The 23,141-nt window shown below is 43.2% G+C and overlaps 1 protein-coding gene across 2 annotated transcripts in view; it reads left to right on the top strand.

Moving 5' to 3' along the window:
• The window catches only part of BMP1 (bone morphogenetic protein 1), a 200,483-nt gene that overhangs the window by 97,886 nt on the left and 79,456 nt on the right, over positions 1–23,141 (top strand). For both annotated transcript variants that reach the window (XM_081960734.1, XM_081960735.1), the window contains exons 2-6: positions 1,233–1,346; positions 9,465–9,626; positions 13,872–13,989; positions 16,436–16,614; positions 21,393–21,498. In XM_081960734.1, coding sequence (XP_081816860.1) covers positions 1,233–1,346; positions 9,465–9,626; positions 13,872–13,989; positions 16,436–16,614; positions 21,393–21,498 — 679 coding nt within the window. The remainder of the gene's footprint in view (positions 1–1,232; positions 1,347–9,464; positions 9,627–13,871; positions 13,990–16,435; positions 16,615–21,392; positions 21,499–23,141) is intronic.

The raw sequence follows: 23,141 nt of genomic DNA, 5'->3' as shown, positions 1-23,141 counted from the left end.
TGGTAACGGCTTCACAGTACTCCAAGGGGGCTCCCTGTGGTAAGGGGGAAAATTAGAAATTGTGTTTGATCTGGACATTTCCCCCTTATAAATAAATACCCAGGCAATGCCGGGTTATTGGCTAGTTTTTCATAAAACATTGAATTTCTTTTTTTGTGTCAGTTGAGGCATTTCTTTGAAGTCCTTCTTTAAAGACGCTTTCTACTGCTTTAATAAGGCGGGGGGAATGTAAACATACGAAAGCACATCAAGATCCAAAGAGAAAATCCTCCAGATCCATTCTTATGCAACCCTTAACCCCCCCCCACCCCCCCGAGCACAAATTTACAGATGCTTAAGAGTAAGTTGGGTTTAAAAGGGGGTCTTTAAATGCCTTCTTTGTGCCCCAATCTATGCAATTTGATGAATGATAATGCATACGTTGTACTGTAAAGATTGTACTTTGTACTGTACTTGAATATGTCAGTTAAGAGTTAAGGAAAATGGATATAAAGTGATATGGAGATGGTACCTAACACCACGTAAATTAAATCAAATAGGTGGTAAATATACAAATATTTGTTGGAGGTGCAAGAAAGAGGTTGGAACATATAAACATATGTGGTGGGATTGTATGGGTGTTTAAGAGAAATTAGAGTACTGTTGAATGTAAATTTAGACATGTCACCGAGGATTTCATTATTGTTGCTGGTGGCAAAATGGGATCTAAATGAAACTAAAAAGGAATTGTTTGTAAATTTGATGTTGGCAGCTAGATTAGTGATAGCTAAATATTGGGGACGAAATTGGGATATTCAAACAAATGAGTGGTATAATGAAATTTGGAGTATGGCAACAAATGATAAATTAACAATGGAAATTAAACTTTAAAAAGGGATGATTAAAGAAAATAATTATGATGAAATATGGGGGGATTTTATAAAATCAGGGTTTGTGAAAGGCAAAGGGAATAAACCTGTCAAGAATATATGTTGTTTTGGAGGGGATAAGGGCACAATTGGAATATACTGTATATCTTTTAGTTGTTATAGATGATGAAATATAGCGGGGGGGAAACAGGGTCTCGGGGAGAGTGTACTGTAGTATGCTTTTTTTCCTTTTTCATATTCAGTTGTATATGTACTGTTTGTATTACTTGTGTTTAAAAATAAGAATAATTTTAAAAAAAAGACCGCTCTCTAAATCCATTCAGTTTGAAAATGTAAGTCCCTTTTTCTCCTTCTGCTTTCCAGCTGCCTTTATAGGAGATATCGCCTTGGATGAAGAGGACCTGAAGATGTTCCAGGTGGACAGAATCGTGGACCTCACACGGCATAAAATGGAAAGAACTGCTACGAATACTTCAGGTAGGGCTGCTAACCTTCCCAATGTTAGAGATGGAGATACAGGTAGTCCTTGAGTCATGAGCAAAATTGAGCCCAAATTTTCTGATCTTAGGTGAGACGTTTTGTTAAGTGAGTTTTGCCCCATTTTACGACCTTTCTTGCCACAGTTGTTAAGTGAATCACTGCAATTGTTAAGTTAGCAACATGGCTGTTAAGGAAATCTGGCTTCCCCATTGACCCTGATTGTGAAAAGGTCGCAAAAGAAGATCACATGACCCCGGGACACTGCAACCGTCATAAATATGAGTCAGTTCGCAAGTGTGAAAACCAGTCATAAGTCACATTTTTCAGCGCTGTTGTCACTTTGTGGGAGCTTCATCCCTGGAAGCTTTCTAGAAGAGACTGGACTGCCATCTGTCAGAAATGGTGTAAGGTTTCCTGCTTGGGTGGGAGTTTGAAGTAGAAGACCTACAAGGTCTCTTCCAACTCTACTAATCTGTTAATCTTAATAGCATCTATTAATTTTAAAGCCAAGTCTGTGTACAGTAGATCTACAGGCTGTTTGCTTTTCTAGTAGAAATGAAGTTATGTTAACATTTGCCTCTCTCACCATCCATAAATCCCTTTAATTGAGTTGCCGATAATTAACTTTTACATTTATTCTTCGCTGCCAACCACAACTTGCAATTTAACAATTTAAAACACTTGCTGAACATTGTGGAACGGCTGCCCAATTAAAATATGTATGACTACATTAGTGTTTGTATTAGGAGTTTGTTTATGGTACTTCTAGACTAGGGGTGTCAAACTGAAAGCCCGCAGGCTGGATCTGGCCTGCAGGATGCTTAGATCTGTCCTGTGGTGTTGTGGTCCACCAACTGCCAGTGGACCTGGCACAGTGGTGGGTTTCAAATTTTTTTAGAACCTCTTCTGTAGGTGTGGCCTGCTTTGTGGGAGTGGCTTGCCAGCCATGTGACCGGGTGGGAATGGCTTGCCACCATGTGACCGAGTGGTAGTGGCTTGGCAGTCATGTGACTGGGTGGGTGTGGCCAACTTGTAAAATGTGGTGAAACTCACTTAACAACGCTCTTGCTTAGCAACCAAAATGTTGGCTCAGGAACTCTGGCATTTGAAGCACGCAAGTCTTAAAGCTATCAAGTTACAAGACCCTTGCACCCCTAGTCCTTTAGAGGAAAAAAACCCAGGGGTGTTCAAACTTGACAGCTTTAAGACTTGTAGACTTCAACTCCCAGAATTCCTCCTCCAGTCATGTTGGCTCAGGAACTCTGGCATTGAAGTGTGCAAGTCTTAAAGTTGTCAAGTTACAAGACCCTTGCACCCCTAACCCTTTAGAAAGAAAACCCCAGGGGTGTTCAAACTTGACAGCTTTAAGACTTTAAAGTTTAGATAGGACTCTTAGAGGTGGGTGGGGCGATTGGTGAGCCAGCCAATCAGTGAGCAGCGGGCGGGGCAAGCATGGTGTGGATGGGTGGGGGGAGGGAGATGGAACTGGTTCTAAACGACACGGTAAATTTGTGGAACCTCTTCTATAGAAAAGGTTAGAACTGCAGGAACCCACCCCTGACCTGGTGGCAGACTTGGACAGTGAGGAGGTTGGGGAGGAACATGGGCCAGTCCTGGAGTCTGGGAAAGGCTCTGACGAGGGCTCTCTGTCAGTGGCAGAGATAGAGCCAGGGCCGTCCGAGAGTTATCAGCTACCTTCAGAGTCGGAGATAAGTGGGGCAGAAGAACAGGTGGAGCCTGTTCCTGATGTGCGCATGCGCAGAGCTGTCAGGAGAAGGGAGCAATTAAGGAACAGGAGTCGACTCGGGAGTAAAGACACAAGGGGACGCTGAATGGCCCCTCCCATAGGGAATAAATAGGAATTCATATTAGCCAAATAAAAAGGGTATTTTTCAGGACAAGGAGTCTGTTTCGTGATTTGGTGAAGCCTAGGTCAGAATACGTGGGGCGTCCTTATAAACTGGCCCGTGGTGCCTCTGCCAGTGAAAACAGAGCTGCGCGCAGACCTCCCAAGCTTACTTTTAGGCTGCGACAGCCTCTTGCAGCCCCTTGCCAGTGAAAATGGAGCTTGGGAGGGCCACACAAGCACCGTTGTTGCTGGCAGAGCACTTGGGCCACCATAGGTGCCCCTGATACAAGTGTGTGACATCGAGCTGGCCACACTCACCCTGGCCACGCCCACCCATCCTCCTGGGGTCAAACACAACCCTGATGTGGCCCTCAATGAAATCAAGTTTGACACCCTTGTTCTAGACCAGTGTTTCTCAACCTTGGCAACTTGAAGCTGTCCGGACTTCAACTCCCAGAATGCCCCAGCCGGCTGGAGCATTCTGGGAGTTGAAGTCCGGACATCTTCAAGTTGCCAAGGTTGAGAAACACTGTTCTAGACAATCAGTTTTTCCTTCTCTTAAAATTTAATCTCGAATTCAAAATTGAACAGAGCCAGGACAAACTATTTTATTAAAGTATCAGTTCTTTTTTTCAACATCTACAGCACCTGCAGAGAAGGTACCTTTTCTTGGTTCATACTGGACAGAGATAGTCCAGTCCATCTGCCTCAGTTATTGGCAAGCAACACCAAGAAGACAAATTTGTTACCTCCTTAAGAAAGGGCCAACATAGTCAGCCACAAGGGTCTCACCTCTTCTCCATTGTGACGCTGTTTGTCTCCCGTATTCTGTTTGCCACCTGGCCACATTCAGGCTGCCCAATTAAAGACCCCTTTTGTGGATTGCTGTTGTTGTGGCCCGCCAGCGGCCAGCGGAGCTGGCAGCAGATTTGGACACTGGGGAGGTTGGGGAGGAACATGGGCCAGTCCTGGAGTCTGGGGAAGGCTCGGATGAGGGCCAGTTATCAGCTGCCTTCGGAGTCAGACATCAGTGAGGCAGAGGAACAGCTGGAGCCTGTTCCCAGTGTGTACATGTGCAGAGTTGACAGGCGAATCGAACAGCTAAAGAACAGTGGAGAACTTGGGAGTAAGGCCACAGGTGGATGATGAATGGCCCTTCTCAGAGGAAATAAAAGAGGAGCGAAAGGGGAGTGGAGTTTGCAGGAGACCATGAGTTCGCTTAATTGGTTTGTGACTCTCCGATTCCTTGCCAAGTTTTGCAGGTATCGGCCTGGCAGCTCTCCAAGCCAGATAAGATCTGTGACTGTAAATCCTCCCTTGAAAGACTTTGCTGGATGTGAATGAGCAGAAATCACAGTAACTTCATAAAAGGGGGTTTGTCGGGACCAGGAGTTTGCTTCAGGCTCTTGGGAAGCCTAGGTCAGAACAGTATGCCTCTTGAAAAAGCATCTTTGGTTCTTTGCCTTTAATTTTGGACTTGTTTAGCTTTCTGTAAGAAGGGATTATAGCTGCCTCAGTCTTCATATAGTAAAAAGGACTGAAAACCTTTTTCTAGAACAGTGTTTCTCAAACTTGGCGACTTTAAGTCCTGTGGACTTCAACTCCCAGAATTCCCCAGCCAGCTATGCTGGCTGGGGGATTCTGGGAGTTGAAGTCCACAGGACTTAAAGTCGCCAAGTTTGAGAAACACTGTTCTAGAAGAATGAAAGCTCCTAAGGAGATATAATAGATTTGGACAAGGCACTTCTGAATCATCCTTATCCTTCAATGTAAATCCTCGACTTACAACAGTTCGGTTTAGAGATCATTCAAAGTTACAACAACGCTGAACTTGTGACCGTTTTTCACAGCTACGACATTCGCAGTGTCCCCATGAACAAATTCAGACGCTTGGCAATTGGTTCATATTTATGACCGTTGCTGTATCCCAAAATCGTTTGGACCGTCTGACGAGGGAAGCCAGATTCACTTAACAACTGTGGCAAGAAAGCTCAAAAACCGGGGCAAAGCTCACTTCATAAATGTTTCACTTAACAACAGACGTGTTGGGGTCAATTGGGGTCGTATGTCGAGGATTACCTTTTGCAGAGAAGGCCTTCCCCGGTGGCTTAACCAAAGATGACGAAAGAGATGAGAAAAGTCACTGCAGGAATAATAAACAGAGTGTGAAAGCAGAGAGTTGCATCCATCATGCTGCTGTGAATAGAAAACCAGACATTTGCCGTACTGCTGTTAGCTCAGCTGCTGTTCCTGCTGAGATTTGAAAGCGGGGCGCAGTCACCCTGGCACACGTCCACTGATAACATTGGCAGGATCCCGGGTCACCAGAAAAAAAAGACAAAAGTAGCAAAGATACCGACCATGGGGGGGGGGGAGGGTGTTTAAAGTAGAATTTAGGACAATTATGTGAAGGATTTTTCCCCGGACTCAAGAAATCTCCTTGCCATTGATATTTACTCAACTGTAATGTCCGCAAGAAAAATATATACCCTATTTTTTTTGACTATATGATGCACTTTTTTGTCTCCCAAAAGGGGGTGAAAATGTTTGTGTGTCTTATAGACTGAAAAATATGGTATATAATGACCCGCCGGCCATTTTTTGGCCTCCGCACGCCCCCTTTTCAGGCCTTTTTTTCGGCCCATTTTGGAGGCTTTTCTTGGTCTTGGTCTGTTTTTGAAGCTTTTTTTTTTGGCCTGTTTTCGAGGCTTTTTTTTGGCCCGTTTTTCCTCAAAAAAATGGCCCCCAAAAAGCATACAAAATGGGCTGGAAAAAAGCCTCAAAAATGGGCCAACCAAAGTCTCGAAAACGGGCCAAGAAAAGCCTCAAAAACAGGCCAAAAAGCCCCCAAAATGGGCCAAAAAAGGCTCAAAAATGGGTAGAAAAAAGGTTGGAAAAGGGCCAAAAAAAGGCCACAAAAAGGGCTGAAAATGAGGCGCACAGATGTCAAAAACCGTTTTTGTTGTTTTCCTCTTCTAAATTTAGGTGCGTCTTATAGTCAGGTGCGTTTTATCATTCAAAAAATACGGTATGGGTCAAGAAAAACCTCAAAAACGGGCCAAGGAAAGTCCCCAAAACAGGCCAAGAAAATCCCCCAAAACAGGCCGAAAAAAGCCCCCAAAATGAGCCAAAAAAGCCCTCAAAATGGGCCAAAAAAGGCTCGAAAATGGGTAGAAAAAAGGTTGGAAAAGGGCCAAAAAAAGGCCACTAAAAGGGCTGAAAATGAGGCTCACAGAGGTCAAAAACCTTTTGTTGTTGTTGTTGTTGTTATTGTTTTCCTGTTCTAAATTTAGGTGCGTCTTGTAGTCAGGTACGTCTTATAATCCGGTATGGGCACTTTAGGGTCCTTGTTGACTCCTGGCAACCCCCTGGACCAATCCCCAGGCGTCTGGCTTTTGATTGCATGATTCTGGGGAGCCCGCAACGATCATGTGAAAAATGGTGGTAAGACACATAAATCAGTGCCATTGTAACTTTGAACAGTCCCTAAACAAACCGTTGTAAGTTCGAGGACCCTCTGTGAAGTAAAAGATAAAAAGCGAGATGATTTCTCAGCCTGGTCTTGCAGGATGACCTCTGAGTTCTCCTCCCCCAGGAGGTCCCCTTAAATGAGGCTGCTAGTTGATTCTTCAAAGTTACAACGGCAATGAAAGAAGTAACTTATGACCCTTTTTCACAGTTACGACCTTTGAGGCATCCCCATGATCATGTGATCAAAATTTAGATACTTGGCAACTGGTTCATACTTATGACCATTGCTATATCACAAAGGCCATATGATCTCTTTTTTTGACCTTCCAATATGCAAAGTCAGTGGGGAAACCAGATTCACTTAACAACTGGGCTAGTAACTTACCAACTGCGGTGATTCACATGACATCTGAGGCAAGAAAGATCGTAAAATGAAGCAAAACTCTCTTAACAAATATCTCATTTAACAACAGAAATGTTGGGCTAGATTGTGGTCGTAAGGGACTACCTGTATTTGCTAATTTCATAAGAGCAGACAGGTCTTCTCATTTCAGTTAGATCCAGACAACCAATTCAAATCTTATCTCCCACCTTCTGGTTTTCCAAACCTTACTATCAGAGGTAAAGATAAAGGTTCCCCTCGCACATATGTGCTAGTCGTTCCGGACTCTAGGGGGCGGTGCTCATCTCCGTTTCAAAGCCGAAGAGCCAGCGCTGTCCAAAGAGATCTCCGTGGTCATGTGGCCGGCATGACTCAACACCGAAGGCGCACGGAACGCTGTTACCTTCCCACCAAAGGTGGTTCCTATTTTTCTACTTGCATTTTTTACGTGCTTTCAAACTGCTAGGTTGACAGAAGCTGGGACACGTAATGGGAGCTCACTCTGTTATGCGGCTCTAGGGATTCAAACTGGCGACCTTTCTGATTGACAAGTTCAGCATCTTAGCCACTGAGCCACTGCATCCCAGAACAAATACTTAAATTCTTTTTAAATGGTTTTGAGCCTGTAGAACAAAACTCTTAGCTGTGGTTAAATAAGCCAATTATGATTTGTGTAAGTTGGGGGTTTACCAATTTGCCTAGCCTAAGACAGCCAATTTACTGTCTGTCTTAGAAACCATTTCAATTTGGCACAAGGGTGACAGAGGAAGTGAAATCCCTTGGCAATAGCTGGCTCAATTGTCTGTTTCAGGAGGCTGCAGTGGATTGATATGCCCATGACACAGGAGGGTTCAGAATATTTTACGAGCTCTTGAGAATCTCTTAGTCTGCAGGACTGGCGGAAAAATTGAGACGATATAAGAGGCAGGATAATTTCACCCGTTTGGTTAAAAAAAAAAAGATCATGGGATTTTAAAGGCAAATACACACAAGGAAGAGCCTTAACTGATTTTCTCAAACCTTTGTAAACCCAACCAGAGTTGTAGACAAGTTGGCATTAAATAAATAAATTGCAAGCAGAATTCAATCTGGGTGGGTCATTGGGACCAGAAGTTTAATCTTCCAAGTTTTGGTATTCATGCTGGAGTCCATCCTCAGGGCACATCTCTCTAGCAAGCTGTCTCAATTCACTCAAGATGTCCCAAAAGTGTTTTTTCAAGAGGCAACTGGAATTTCTAGTTTCAACAGAGAGTAAAATGATGAGATCCAGTGTATTGAAGTTTGGATTTAGGAAGAAGGCCGTGCTTTCTAAACCTCACCAGCACAAGTTGATCATCCAATGACTTTTTGCAAGATGAACACAAATTTATTTTTAGCAGATTTGGGTCGTGCAACAGGTTATGCCGTGGAGAAGAAGGGCAACTTTAAAAGTTGACACGGTGCTCACAAATCAAGGGATCAAAGAATGGAATGTTGAAATATGCATACCACTAAAAAGAGGATGTGTGCAAAATTATAAACATGAAAGATGTTTATTGGGATGTAATTATCAATACCAGCAAATATGAAATGAAGTGTCCTCAGATGCTGAAATACGCCACGTAAATTAATTGGGGAGAGTGGAAAGGAAAAGTAGAGGTAAGGAGAAAGAGAGGAGACAGGAGAGAGGGAAGTAGAAGGGAGAGGAGATGTAGGAGAGAAAGGAGGAGTGGAAGGAGGAGAGAGGAGAAGGAGAGAGGAAGGGGAAGTAGAAAAGAGAGGGATGGCAGAGGGAACAAAGGAGGTAGGGAGGAGTAGAGAGGGAGAGGAGATAGGACGGCGGTGAAATAGGTATAATATGGTGTATTGAAAGCAGAAGAGCAAATAGCTGTTCTGGGTTGAGGGATTGATATAATAATGGACAATATAAAAATATATGTTCAGATGTAATGGTATACTTGTGGTTATGCAAAGGGTTCATGCAACAGGTCCTGGGGAAGAAGCGGTGCTCACAAATCAGGGATGTCAAACTCAATTTCATTGAGGGCTGCATAAGGGCTGGGGGTGGCATGGCTGACTGGATGGGTGTAGCCAACTGGTTGGGCGTGGCCAGCTTGACGACACTCCCCAAACTGCTGGCATGTTTCCTCTTCACATTGAGTAGACTGGGCCGAAGCGACACAGGCTGGCCCCTTATATTACCCACAGGCTGGATTCAGCCCACAGGCCTTGTGTTGGACACCCCTGATTTAGATTGTTGTCTAATTTCCTTAGGGTCTTGCATGCAAGCAGGATGGAACAACAACCAATGACCCACTTTTACCGGTCCACAATGGAAAGCGTCCTCACTTATTGTATCACTGAGGGAGCTCAACCAACCTCATTGTACATATGTTGTGCACTGACAAATAAATAATAATGATTGTCATCACAGGGAAAGACGCAAACAGCACCAGCATCAGACCTCGAAGGCAGCAGAGGAGACGATGGAAAGAGGGCTGGGGACGGCCTCGGAGTCGGCGGGCTGCCACTTCCCGCCCTGAGAGGGTGTGGCCAGATGGCGTAATTCCATACGCGATCAGTGGAAACTTCAGTGGTGAGTTTGGAATTTGAGGAAGAGTTTGAAATGTTCCTTGGTGACACCTTCTGTTTTGACCCAACTCTTTGCTTCTCTACATTTCGTGGGTCCCGTATTTTTTGGGAGTATAAGACTCACCGGAGTATAAGACACACCAAGATTTTCAAGAGGCAAATTAAAAAAAAAAAAGATTTGCACTCTGCAGACCTCCCCAAAATGGTCCGTTTTTTTGCTAAAACGAGCCCATTTTTTGTCAAAAAAGGGCATGCATAGCCTTTAGGAGGCTTATAGAGTGCTCCTGGGGACTGTGGGAGGCAAAATCGAGCAAAGAATGGCCTGTTTTCCCCTCATTTTTCCCCTCCCCAGCCCCCAGGATACTCTGGAAGCCTCCTAAAGGCTATGCACGGCCATTTTTGCAAAGGGGGCGGGGTTTTGGGAGGCCAAAAATGCTGTATTCATGTATAAGATGCACCCAGATTTTCACCCTCTTTTTTGAGGGAAAAAGGTGCGTCTTACACTCTGAAAAATATGGTACTTATTGGGTGTTGTAAGATCCTTGGCATGTTTCCAAGAGATGGCTTTTAATTGTGCAATCCAATTTTGTTAACACCATTTTAACATCATTATCTTCTCTTAGTGACTATTCTGGCTTTTCCCCTGCTGCTGTTCTTCCCTCTTTGTGCCAAGAGGGAGAGTCGCTATAAAAGAAAATGGCAAAATAACTGCAAATGTCTTTTGCCTGGTAGCGTTTGACAGATGCATTGTTACTCCCTGAAAATTAATATTCATAATGCCGATGCATAATACAGTGGAGTGTTTGCAGCTGGGCCTTCCTTGTTTCCCTTTCTCTTCGTTCCCTTTCTCGTAGCAATTTAGAAATCCTTGAATCCCAATTTGATCTTCTCTTGAGGAGCTATTGAAAAGAGGAAGCAGGCAAAGAAAGGCTGAAATGAAATGAAAGCTTTAGGCAGCTGCTCCAAACGGAACATCAGGGTTAGAAATTTCTCTTATTCTGGCCAGAATCGGCAACTGCTATCTCTTCAATTTTTTTGCATACAGCTGTATTTTACTAGATGGAATGGAAGCTTGGGGGACATTTGTTCATCAGTCTGTGAAGGATCTATTGTGCGTTATAATCTACCCTTGTGCGTACCTGCTCACAATGTACAATGAGGTAGAGATTGTTGTGGGCTGCCTCTTTCTGATCAACTTCTACAATTCAACTTTAGTCTTAAGGCTAGATACAAACAAAACATTGAATAAAAGTTACACCTATCTGTCTCTCTGTCATCTATCTCTCTATCTCTATCATCTATGCCCATGAGGATGAACCTATGACACGCATGCCAGAAGTGGCACACAGAGCCCTCTCTCCAGGCACTCCAGCCGTCGCCCGTTTCTCTACTGGGTTCCGGCATGCACATGCGCACCAGCCAGCTGGTCTTTGCGTACATGGGAGTGCTGGAAACTGGAAGAGCAACTCCCTGGCGTGCATGCTGGTCTTCGCATGTGCATATGCACCAGAAAATGGAAGAGCAGGTGACTGATGCGCATTTGCATGCCAGAAACAGGAAGCTCAGCTTCCTGGTGTGTGCATGCACACTGGGGAACTGCTCTTCCATTTTCCGGTGCTCCTGTGCACGCATGTTGGGGAGCTGCTCTTCCATTTTTTGGCATTTCTCCATGTGCAAAGACCAGCTGTTTGGCACGCATGTGCACACCAGAACCCAGAAGAGGAATGGGCAATGGCTGGGGTGCCCGAAGAGATGGCTCTGCATTCCACTTCTAGCATGCATACCATAGGCTCACCATCACGGGCATAGAAGATAAATGATAGAAAAAGGTTCACCAACACTGATCTATGCATATGTACAGTATATGTATATGTGAGAAAAACAATATAATGGAGTCTAAAAAGAATTAAGAACATGGTTACTGAAACAAATCCAAATAAAATGCTATTAATGAAGTTTCAGTCCTAAGTAATCGTACAACGCATCGTGCAAAATGGTACCACGGAACTGGAGGACTGGAGAACTTATTTTCACGTCCTTGCCCGAGAATAGTAGCATGAAATAGAAATCACAGTCTTTATTCTGCATTCTTTTTTCCCCAAACAAATTAATTTGCTGCCTCTCTCGCCATGGGGCTAGTCTAGGTGGCTTGCAATAATATAAAGGAAGACAAATGAAAGGAGTATAAAAGAGAACAGAAGTAAAATAATAGAACAAATAGAATAAACAATGACCAAGGAACACACCAAGAATGACTGCATCAATAAAAATGGATGGGTGGAAAGCAGGGAGAGGGAAGGACAGTCTACCATCAATCTAGCAACCATCTCCAGTGTGGGAAACACCCCCCCCCCAAAAAAAAATTTGGTCCCCAGGCCAACCTGCATGTAAGTAAGGGTCTGTCTAGATTCCTTGTACAAGGACCAATATAGAAGTAATTCTTGACTTATAACAGTTCATTTAATGACCATTCAAAGTTACAGCACTAAAAAAGCGACTTATGACCACTGGTGGAATTCAGCCAGTTCGCACCTATTCGGAGAGAACCAGTTGTTAACTTTCTAGGCAGTTGGGAGAACCGGTTGTTGGAAGAAATCTCCTTTGGTTTTTCCCACTTTACAGGGCTAATCCTGTAAGGAAGACAGGAAGGCACACCCCAAAATCAGCTAGCCGATGGGAGCTACGCGCACATGCGCAGTGGAGCTGAGCTGGGCGACGGCTCCCGTGCCCACAGAGAGGGCTCTGTGTGCCACCTGTGGGACTATGATGGGACTAGAGTTTCTACTGAACCATCAGACGTAACTGAAGATGCATAGGAATATCCTCAAAACAGACCCTTAAAATTGGACTGAGTTGTCATGCTCTGGGTCTTATCTACCAAACAATATCATGTGAGGGTCTTCATCACCGCCCTTGGAACAGTGTCTTCATAGAGGTTCATATGGCCCTCACTCTGATCAAACTTAAATAAATTCTGAAAAGTTGGCTTTTTCCCCAGGCCATGAGTAGGGATGGGGTTATCTGCTCAGGGATGATTCAAAGTTTTGATCCCTTTAGTGGAGAGGCCCATCTCTTCTTCCTAAGAATTCACCTCATTGTTTTATAGAAAACAGGATTCTTTATTGGCCAAGTGTGATTGGACACACAAGGGATTTGTCTTTGGTGCATAAGCTCTCAGTGTACATAAAAGCTACAAGTGATCAATCATGATCTTTGTCATTATCCTAAAAAATACATTCATCATAAATCATGAGATACAATGCTTAGTTATAGTTATAGGATATTAAATAAGCAATCGACACAAAGCATACTAGGAAACTAAATAAAACAATATCAATTGTAAAATACAAGCAACAAAGTTATAGTCATAAGTAGAGAAGGAGATAGGTAATAGGAAAAGATGAGAAGAAGAATAGTAATACAGCCTTACTAAATAGTTTGACAGTGTTGTGGGAATTAGTTGTTAAGTAGAGTGATGGCATGAGAGGAAAAACTGTCATTGTGTCTAGTTGTTGTGGTGTGCAGTGCCCTATGGTGCTGTTTTGAGGATAGAAATTGAAACAATTTATGTCCAGGATGTGAAGGGTCCGTATTTTCACAGCCCTCTTTTTCACTCATGCAGTATTTATTATTAGTTGCAAACTCGTCTTCGAACCATCGCGACCCCATGAACAATGTTCCTCCAGGCCTTCCTGTCCTCTTCCATCCTCTGGAGTCCATTCATGTTCACACCTATGCTTCTTCGGTGACTCCATCTAGCCCTCTCATTCTGGGTTGTCCCCTTCTTCTTTTGCCCTCCATTGTTCCCAGCATGAGGCTCTTCTCCAGGGAGTCCTTCCTTCTCATTAGGTGGCCAAAGTCTTTGAGTTTCTCTTCAGAATCTGGCCTTCTAAAGAGCAGTCAGGATTGATCTCCTCTAGGACTGACCGGTTTGACCTCCTTGCAGTCCAAGGGACTCACGGGAGTCTTCTCCAGCATCAGAGTTCAAAGGTCTCCATTCTTTGGCGCTCAGCCTTCCTTAGGGTCCAACTTTCACAGCCACACATTGCAACTTGGAAAACCATAGCCTTGACCATAGGCACTTTTGTTGTCCTCAATGGAAGGCAGGTTGGTAGCAATTGTTTTTCCTGCAGTTCTAATTATCCATTGAAGTCTGTGTCTGTCTTGTTTGGTTGCACAAATGTGAAACAATGGATGGAGGTCTTTTTCTATCTCCAACCACTTTTGGGACTCTTTCTGTTTCTTACAGGCATTCAGCGAGCTATTTTTCGGCAGGCCATGCGCCATTGGGAGAAGTATACTTGCGTGACCTTCTTGGAACGAAGCGACGAGGACAGCTACATTGTGTTTACATACAGGCCATGCGGGTAAGCAGCAGGAAGACTCTGTCATTCGCTCAATTGCATAAAGTCTTTCTCTGGTACAGAGGAGGAAACCTTAATACTCTCAAGTTTCAAAGACTGGCCAAGGAATATAGAATATTGCCAAGTGCTTAATACATTGGACCAAAGGTCAATTGATTGCTCAATCAAAGGTCAGTTGATTGCTCATCCAGTGTCTGTTGTGTAGTCATGTTTATGCCATCAGAATTTCTGGAAGAACATTTGGGAGAAATGAACTGAATCAGAGACCGGAATGATTTGAAACCAAGAAGCAGAATCCCAGGAGGAGTAACTTAACCAGTTTTTAACTTTGCTCTTGGTGATCTCTTAACTCTGATATTGACTTTAAAAAAAGGACAATTACCTTGAGTTCTCCATGGCACCATAAGAACGTGGTTAGTTGCAAGTATCTCTAGAACAGGTAAAACACGACACTATCATTAGAAATAGAAGCAAACTTGAAGCAAGCCTCAGATTCCAGTCCCCTTTCTTTCTTTCTTTCTTTCTTTCTTCCTTCTTCAAGAGTAGCAATAACAAGAGCCTCGGTGGCGCAGTGGTTAGAGTGCAGTACTGCAGGCTACTTCTGCTGACTGCCTGCTGACTGCAATTTTCAGTTCGATCCTGACCAGCTCAAGGTTGACTCATTCCTTCCATCCTTCCAAGGTGGGTAAAATGAGGACCCAGATTGTTGGGGGCAATATGTTGACTCTGTAAACTGCTTAGAGAAGGCTGTAAAGCACTGTGAAGTGGTATATAAGTCTTAAGTGCTATTACTATTGCTACTTAGACTTATATACCGCTTCATAGTGCTTTATAGCACTCTCTAAGCAATATGCAGAATCAGCATATTGCCTCCAAACTTCTGGGTCCACTTTTTTTTAAAAAAATGCTCCCTGCATGATAATTGAACTTAGATATGTGGTAGCACTAAATTTACTAAATTTATTTTGCTTTCTTTTCCTAGCACAGGTTCAAAGACTTTAGGAGTCATCAATAACATTATTTACATTACTTTTCCTTTGGAATATGCTTTTTGATGCTCACATACATATATATTGGGATGCCGTGGCTCAGTGGCTAAGACAGCTTAGGGGTTCGAATCCCTAGTGCCGTGAAAAGGACTGATCTCCCGTTGCTTTTCCCAGCTTCTGCCAACTTAGCACTTCGAAAGCACATGAAAAATGCAAGTAGAAAAATAAGAACCACCTTTGGTGGGAAGGTGACAGCATTCTGTGCGCCTTCGGCATTTAGTCATGCCAGCCACATGACCACAGAGACATCTTTGGAGAGCACTGGCTCTTCGGCTTTGAAACGGAGATGAGCACCGCTTCCTAGAGCTGAGAACAACTAGCATGCATGTGCGAGGGGAACCTTTATCTTTACATATATATTTGTATTTATCTTCATTTGGATCACTTCTCTTGGGGAAAGGAATATGGGAAAGGAGAATGCTTCAAAACTGTGTCCAGTTTTAGTCATCGCACTATAAAAATGATGTTGAGACTCCGGAAAGAGTGCAGAGAAGAGCAACAAAGATGATTAAGGGACTGGAGGCTAAAACATATGAAGAACGGTTGCAAGAACTGGGTATGTCTAGTCTAGTGAAAAGAAGATGTGATAGCAGTTGAGGGGCTACCATAAAGTTGGGGGGGGGGGCAAAAGAGCAGAAGGCAAGCCAAGGAGCAAGGATGGAAACTAACCAAGGTGAGAATCAACCTAGAACTAAGAAAAAATTTCCTAACAGTGAGAATAATCAATCAGTGGAATGGTTTGCCTTCAGAAGTGGTGGGTGCTCCTTCACTGGAATCCTTCAAGAAGAGACTGGACAGTTATTTGTCTGAAATGATATAGGCTCTCTTCCTCGAGCAGGGGATTGGACTAGATCAGGGGTCGGCAAACATAAACACTCAAAGAGCCATTTTCCCACAGAAAAGAAAACACCGGGAGCCACAAAGGTCCTAACCGGAAGCCCCCTGTTCAATTCTGGAGCTGACCGGAAGTTCAGTTCCCCCACCATAGAGTCTCCTCCTAGCGCGGCGTACTTTTTCCTCTACCTGTCATAACTGAGAGCCCTATCAATTGTGGAGACAACTGGAAAACCCTCCCCTTGCCATAGAGTCTTCTCCTGGCGCACTGTGCTTCTCTCCACCACCACCACCCGGAAGCTCCTCTTGAAATTGTGGCACTGACCAGTGACGGAGCCGCAACAGAGGGAGGAAAGACTCCACAGCCGCAATTTGCTGACCCCTGGACTAGATGACCTCTAAAGTCCCTTCCAACTCTGTTATTTTATGTTCCAAAAAGTTTACTTTTTAGAATTGGGGAAAAAAAAAAACTAAAGAAGTTTCTTCCATGTTTTGAACTTCCATAACTTCCATGGCCTTCCTACAAATCATGCATTCAACCTAATGATCATTTGTGTCCAATACAGGTGCTGTTCCTATGTGGGGCGCAGAGGGGGAGGACCTCAGGCCATATCTATTGGGAAAAACTGTGACAAATTTGGCATTGTGGTGCATGAGCTGGGCCACGTCATTGGGTTTTGGCATGAACACACACGCCCAGACCGAGATGCCCATGTCTCCATCTTTCGTGAAAATATCCAGCCAGGTAAACACTTTTCTCTTCTTCTTTTTTGCATCCTAAATGAATCATGAAAACCAGACAAATGCTATGTCAGCCTTCCAAATATCATCCAGAATTAAATCAGGGTCCAAGGCAGAGCTTTCATCAAAGTTCCAATTTAATAAGAGAGACATGTTGGCACATCTGTGGAAAACCCGAATCTGAAAACTTCCTGGGTTTTCCACCCAGTTGAAAGTTCATGATCTTGCTCCCACACCCACAAGTCCTTCACATGGTTCAATCTTTCTCTGCCATGCTGGTATGTCCACCCATCTAGTTCCGGTTAGGTGCAGAGGTGCAGAGACAAAGGATGACCTTGGGCTTCTAGAAAGGAATGTTTTATTTTGACAACAACACATTCTACAATTCTACTCCTTACTATTTCCCCTCCCAATTACCCCACTAATGAAACAGCATAGTAAAATAATAAAGAGTGTGGCAGGCCAAAGATCCTAAAAGGAATATGACTTCAGGCCTGACACGCTCCGTATCTTGGAGAACATGGAAATCATTCTCTCCATCCCCTGCCTTTGTTAAATCTGCTTGCACCTGCATCCATTCCCTTTACAGGTAGTAGTCACGTTACAAAGGTTCCTTTAGTGACTGTTCAAAGTTCAAAGTACTGAAAAAAGTGACTTATAACCATTTTTCACACTTACGACCGTTGTCGCATCCCTGTGGTCATGTGGTCAAAATTCAGATGCTTGGCAACTCATTCATATATATAAAAGGCAAATACCATTCACTTATCACAAAATCTCCAGAACCGTAAAGCCCACAAACTTGAAATTTGTTCCTCTTGGCTTCTAGGTGCTTACTAAAAATGATTTTTTTTCAAAATGACCATCAGATCGTTAGTATTTCTTATACAGTAACAAACACGTTCTGATGCTAAAGAGTTCTACTCCCCCTCCCCATTGAAAAGAACTCTGTTCCAACTGCCAGTTGCCTCACATTCTGTTACCTCAGTTCAAACTGGCAATTCCACTCCTTCACTCAGAAGCGGTCTGGGGCTCCTTACAGTACAAAACGTTGGTACCTCACCACAATGTCTACGCCTTCCACCTATGGAACTGCTTCTGGATTCAAGGTGGCGGGAGTGATATTCCCTTATGTGTTTCACTCATCGACCACCCCTGAACCAACGGATTGGGAACTGAATTTCTCCTGCATAGCCCGATCACATAGTTTCTTTGTGAAGCACGGGTATCCAGCTAGTATTTCATATTTACAATGATTGCAGTGTCCCCGGGTCATGTGATCATATTTTGCAACCTTCTGACAATGCTAAGATTCACTTAAAGGCTGTGTTACTAACTTAACAACTGCAATTATTCGTTTGACAACTGTGGCATGAAAGACCATAAAATGGAGCAAAACTCACTTAACAAATGTCTCGCTTTGCCACAGAAATTTGGAGCTCAATCGATAAATAAAGGACTACCTGTACTTCCCTTTCTTACTAGCTTATTCCACCCTCACTGCTTTTTTCTCCAAATGCATATCTGGGGTTGACATATTCTTCCAAGATACCTTGCTTGATACTGAGGAAAGTCAGCCCTCCTAAGAGAACGAAATATTTTGAGAAATATTTAAAAAGGCAGAATGTTATATTTCCCTAAAGGAGAAACCTAAAGACAGAATCTAACTCCCTGCCCCCAGAAGATATTTGTTGTCCATTAAGAAAGACTGGACCAGCTTGTCTACAAGGCAAAACACCTCCAGCTCCAGGGTGATGGGATTAGCACATGACCCTCCAGGACATTATAGGATTAACCCATCTAACAGCAGACCTCACCACATGGCGGAATCACTGGGGAGATTGCATCACCCAGCAAACTTCAACCAAACCTGAGAGCTCAGACAATCTACAGTTAGCTATGACCCCTACAACAGCCATTAGAATACATGTTCTTGCACAGGAACAGGAAGCTCAAGTGCAAAGCCCAAGAGAAGGCATGTGTATGTGTGTGTGTGTTGCATTTGTGCTGATAAATAAATAAAGGGAGACTAGTATAGATCTATTACAAACTATTTAGCTCTCATCAGCTAGCCATACCCTTACTGGGATTCAAACCTGGCAGTTAGGCAGTTGTATTAGCCTCTAAGCCACAAGCTGTCCTCCCATGAGCCAAGGACACGATTAAGTGTTATGTCAAAGCACTTGGTATGCCCAAATATGGGAGGGAGCAAACAGCCCAGGTTCAAATCCCAGTAAGGGTATGGCTAGCTGATGAGAGCTAAGTAGCTTGAAATAGATCTATACTAGTCTCCCTTTATTTATTTATCAGCACAAATGCAACACAAAAATGGTTTCCTGCCTGGAAGTCTCCTAGGGTGGAGCTGAAAGGCAAAAGGGAAGCAGTATACTCCCTCCCATATTTGGGCATACCAAGTGCTTTGACATAACACTATCCTTCACTCTCAACTCCATGTGCTTGGTGGTCCTGTTCATGATTAAACCCTCCATGTTCCAATCAGCCTCCATGTTTCCATTGTCTTTCTCCCAGCTTGGAACTGAGCCAGATGGATATTTCTTCCAACAATTAAGTATGTACAAGTATAAGTATAATCTTTATAGTCATTGTACTTAAATACAACAAAATTGGTTTTAACCTCACAGGTGCAAAATTATAACAGAAATGAAAAAAGAAAGAAAAAGAAACTAGCGTGTGCGTGGAGTGATTGTGGTTGTATTTAAAAGTCTCACGCCCAAGGATAGAAACTACCTTTAAACCTGTTTGTTCAGCTGGCTGTACTTTAATGTCTTCTACCTGATGGTAGAAGTGCAAAGAAACACTGACCAGGGTGTGACTCATCTCTGAGTATCTTCCTTACTCTGCTAAAGGAGCAAGATCTGGCAATGTCACCCAACTAAGGATTAACTGACATGGTGATAACTTTGTATATCTCATTTTTTTTCTATGTGATTCTTCTTTATAACTGCTATTCTAATAGCAAATCCTTCATAAAATCTATTGCACTGCATTCTTGATTAAATTATCTTTCCATTGATATGTAATGTTATGGTACTACTCCTCCCCCAAAAGTGGTGTTATTAGCCATCAAACCTCAAAAATGCACTTTCCCCAAAAGGTTTCCACAATTTGGGCCACTACTGCATATAAAATGTAAAAAGAGGCAAGAGCAATGTTAAAATAAAGGGCAGAGGAAGGATTTTCAGTGGGCCAACCAGTCCAATGGCTGCATGCTCTTCTGTGCACCCCAAGGAAGGTTGCAGCGCCATGTTGAAGGCCAGAGAATGGGAACCCCTTCTCTCTGGTGGTGGGAGGAATGTCCCCCATAGTAGAGGCAACAGCAGAGAAGGACCCCACCGGTGGTAATTCTTTGACCGACAGGGTCCATCACACACCTCCCCTGCCTGACCGGATGGGAGGGGTTGATTTAGTTTTTAGTTTACTTTATTGTCATTGTAAATGGTACAATGAAATTAAATGCCGTCTTCAGTGTACAGTGAACATTACAATTATAAAAATAAAAACACAAAGATACATCCTTTACATTCTATATAATTGAAATTGAAAACTCAATATTGCACTATACCATAGAATTTAATATGGTTACTGCCCTGGGATAGAAACTGTTTTTCAGCCTATTTGTCCTTGTTTTTATTATCCTGTACCGGCTGCCAGATGGTAATAGTTAAAAAAAGGGGGTGCCCAGGATGAGATGGATCTCTAAGGATGCTTTGAACTTTCTTAAGGCAGCGGGAGCTATAAAGCTCTTCCAAGGAGGGGAGAGGGCAACAAATGAGCCTCTGGGCAATGACGTTGACCCTCTGGAGCGCTGCTGCTGTGCAATTGGCAGAGCATATACAGGTGCAGTAAGTTAGTTAATGGGACGAAGACAGTCCTGTAGGTAAAACTGGTCCCTAATCCATGTAGGGTTATGGGCTCAGATCATGGTTATATGCAGGGCCGGATTTAGATGAAAAGAGGCCCTAGGCTATTCCACTTATGGGGCCCTTTCACCTCCCATTTTTAAGTTTGTAAATTACATGAGAGATAATAAAATACATCATTACTGTGATATATATCAATATATTAAATGAAACATGTTGTAATTGGTACTAACCTTTATAAAAATGTGGCACTGATAAATAAAAGGCCCCTCTTGATCTTGAGGCCCTAGGCTGAAGCCTAGTTAGCCTATAGGAAAATCCGGCTCTGGTTATGTGTTTTGGGGGGGTCACACAGGAGAAATCAGAGGCTGCCATTAACAAGCAGGGTGTGCAAGGGAAAACACCAAATCTTCTAACCCTTAGGAGACAATATTTGCTCCAGACCATCTAATTTCATTGAGGGCCACGTCAGGGTTGTGTTTGCCTTTGGGGGGGCAGGGTGAGTGTGGCCAGTTTGGGTGTAGCCAACTCAATGTCACTCATTTCGGGGGGCCCTCTGGTGACCCAAGCACTCTGCCAGCAAAGACAGATTCCCGAGTTCCATTTTCAACTGCGATGGCTTCCTGCAACCCTCTCCCATTGAAAACAGAGCTTGTGAGAGCTGCCCGTGGCCCTTTCAAGCTCTGTTTTTGGCTGAGATGGCCTCTTGCAACCCTCTACCAGAGCTCCATTTTTGCTGGCAGAGGCACCGCACCCGAGTCCTTTGCTGTTTCCAGGGCAGCCCCACAGGCCAGATCTAAGCACCCCGTGGGCTGGATCCGGCCCCCAGGCCTTGAGTTTGACACCCCTGCTCTAAGCTACCTTGCAATTTTCATGCTTCTTCCTCTTGGTCCTTCTGCAGGGCAGGAGTACAACTTCCTGAAGATGGAACCTGAAGAGGTGGAGTCCTTAGGTGAAACATACGATTTTGACAGCATCATGCACTACGCCAGAAACACCTTTTCCAAGTGAGATTCCCAAGTTGTCTTGTTTTACATGTTTGCTTAGCCTATGCATATTTAGCTTATTTTTCTTCAGCTGAATGAGACACCTGAGGTATGTATGTATGTATATGTATGCGTTTTAGATCCGTGCCTTAACCACTAGACAAAACTGGCTCTAGATTTTATGTATGTCTGTCTGTCTGTCTGTCTGTCTGTCTGTCTCTATCCTATCCTATCTATCCATCTATCCATCTATCCATCTATCCATCTATCTATCTATCTATCTATCTATCTATCTATCATCTATCTATCTATCTATCTATCTATCTATCTCTATATGTATCTCTATATCTATCTATCATCTATCTATATATCTATCTTTCATCTATCTATCTATCTTTCATCTATATCTATCTATCTATCTATCTATCTATCTTTCTATATCTATCATTTATCTATCTATCTATCTATCTTTCTATATCTATCTATCTATCTATCATCTATCTATCTATCTATCTATCTATCTATCTATCTATCTATCTATCTATCTAACTATCTATCTAACTATCTATCTATCTCCATCCATCCATCCATCCATCCATCTATCTATATATCTATATATCTATATATCTATATATCTATATATCTATATATCTATATATCTATATATCTATATATCTATATATCTATATATCTATATATCTATGTATCTCTATCTATCTATCTATCATCTATCTATCTATCTTTCATCTGTCTGTCTATCTATCTATCTATCTATCTATCTATCTATCTATCTATCTATCTATCTATCTATCTATCCTCCACCTAGATCTGGGTAGTCTAGAGCCTGTTTGATCTAGTGGCACCAAGGTAGAAAGTGGGAGAAAGTGAGCTCTAGTCTTGCCTTAGCCATGAAAGCCTGCTGGTGTCTTTGGGCCAGTCTCTCTCTTTCTCAGCCCAACTTTCCGCACAGAGTTGTTGTGAGGAAAATAGTAGGAGGACGGTGGGTTAGATACATTCACCACCTTGAATTATTTGTAAAAATATTAAAGGTGGGGAAGGAAGGAAGGAAGGAAGGAAGGAAGGAAGGAAGGAAGGAAGGAATCAATCTGAGAAAATTGCCTTTCTTGATCAATACCTTTGGATAGGTCAGCTATCTCTGTCTTGTGGTCATTTCTACCCCATACGTTGAGCAGATAAGGATAGCATGTGTTTATCTACTTGGATGGCTGTTTCTTCTCCGGGTGCAGAAAATAGCCAGTTTCTGCTGTGTAACTTCCCTTCGGCATCCCTGTTGTGTGAAGAAGGAGTGAGTGGGCGGGTGGGCTTTGGTGAATGCCTGAGCTTGGGAGTGAAAGAAGCAGCTGCTTCACCCACATGGCAGGGGATGCGCCGGTGCCAGAAGGCATGAGGACTTGGAGAAGGGTAGGGGTGTGTGAGAGAAAACGCCTGTTAGGGGCAACAAAGAGGAAATATTATTGAATCTCTTTTCCTATTCTGAAGTGTTACAGAGTTGGGATAGTCCACTAAAACTGCAGTCACCAACTGGTGGTCCATGAGAAAACTTTGGTGGTCTGTGGAAAAATTATTTGCTTTGCTGGCTGAGGAACTCTGGAAATGGAAGTCCACAAGTCTTAAAGTTGCCACGGTTGGAGACCCCTGTGCTG

The sequence above is a fragment of the Natrix helvetica genome, assembly GCF_964273705.1.
Source record: "Natrix helvetica genome assembly, chromosome: 8".
Classification (NCBI taxonomy): Eukaryota; Metazoa; Chordata; class Lepidosauria; order Squamata; family Natricidae; genus Natrix; species Natrix helvetica.
Note: the sequence above shows the minus strand (reverse complement) of the source record. Positions and strands in the feature narration are given on the sequence as shown.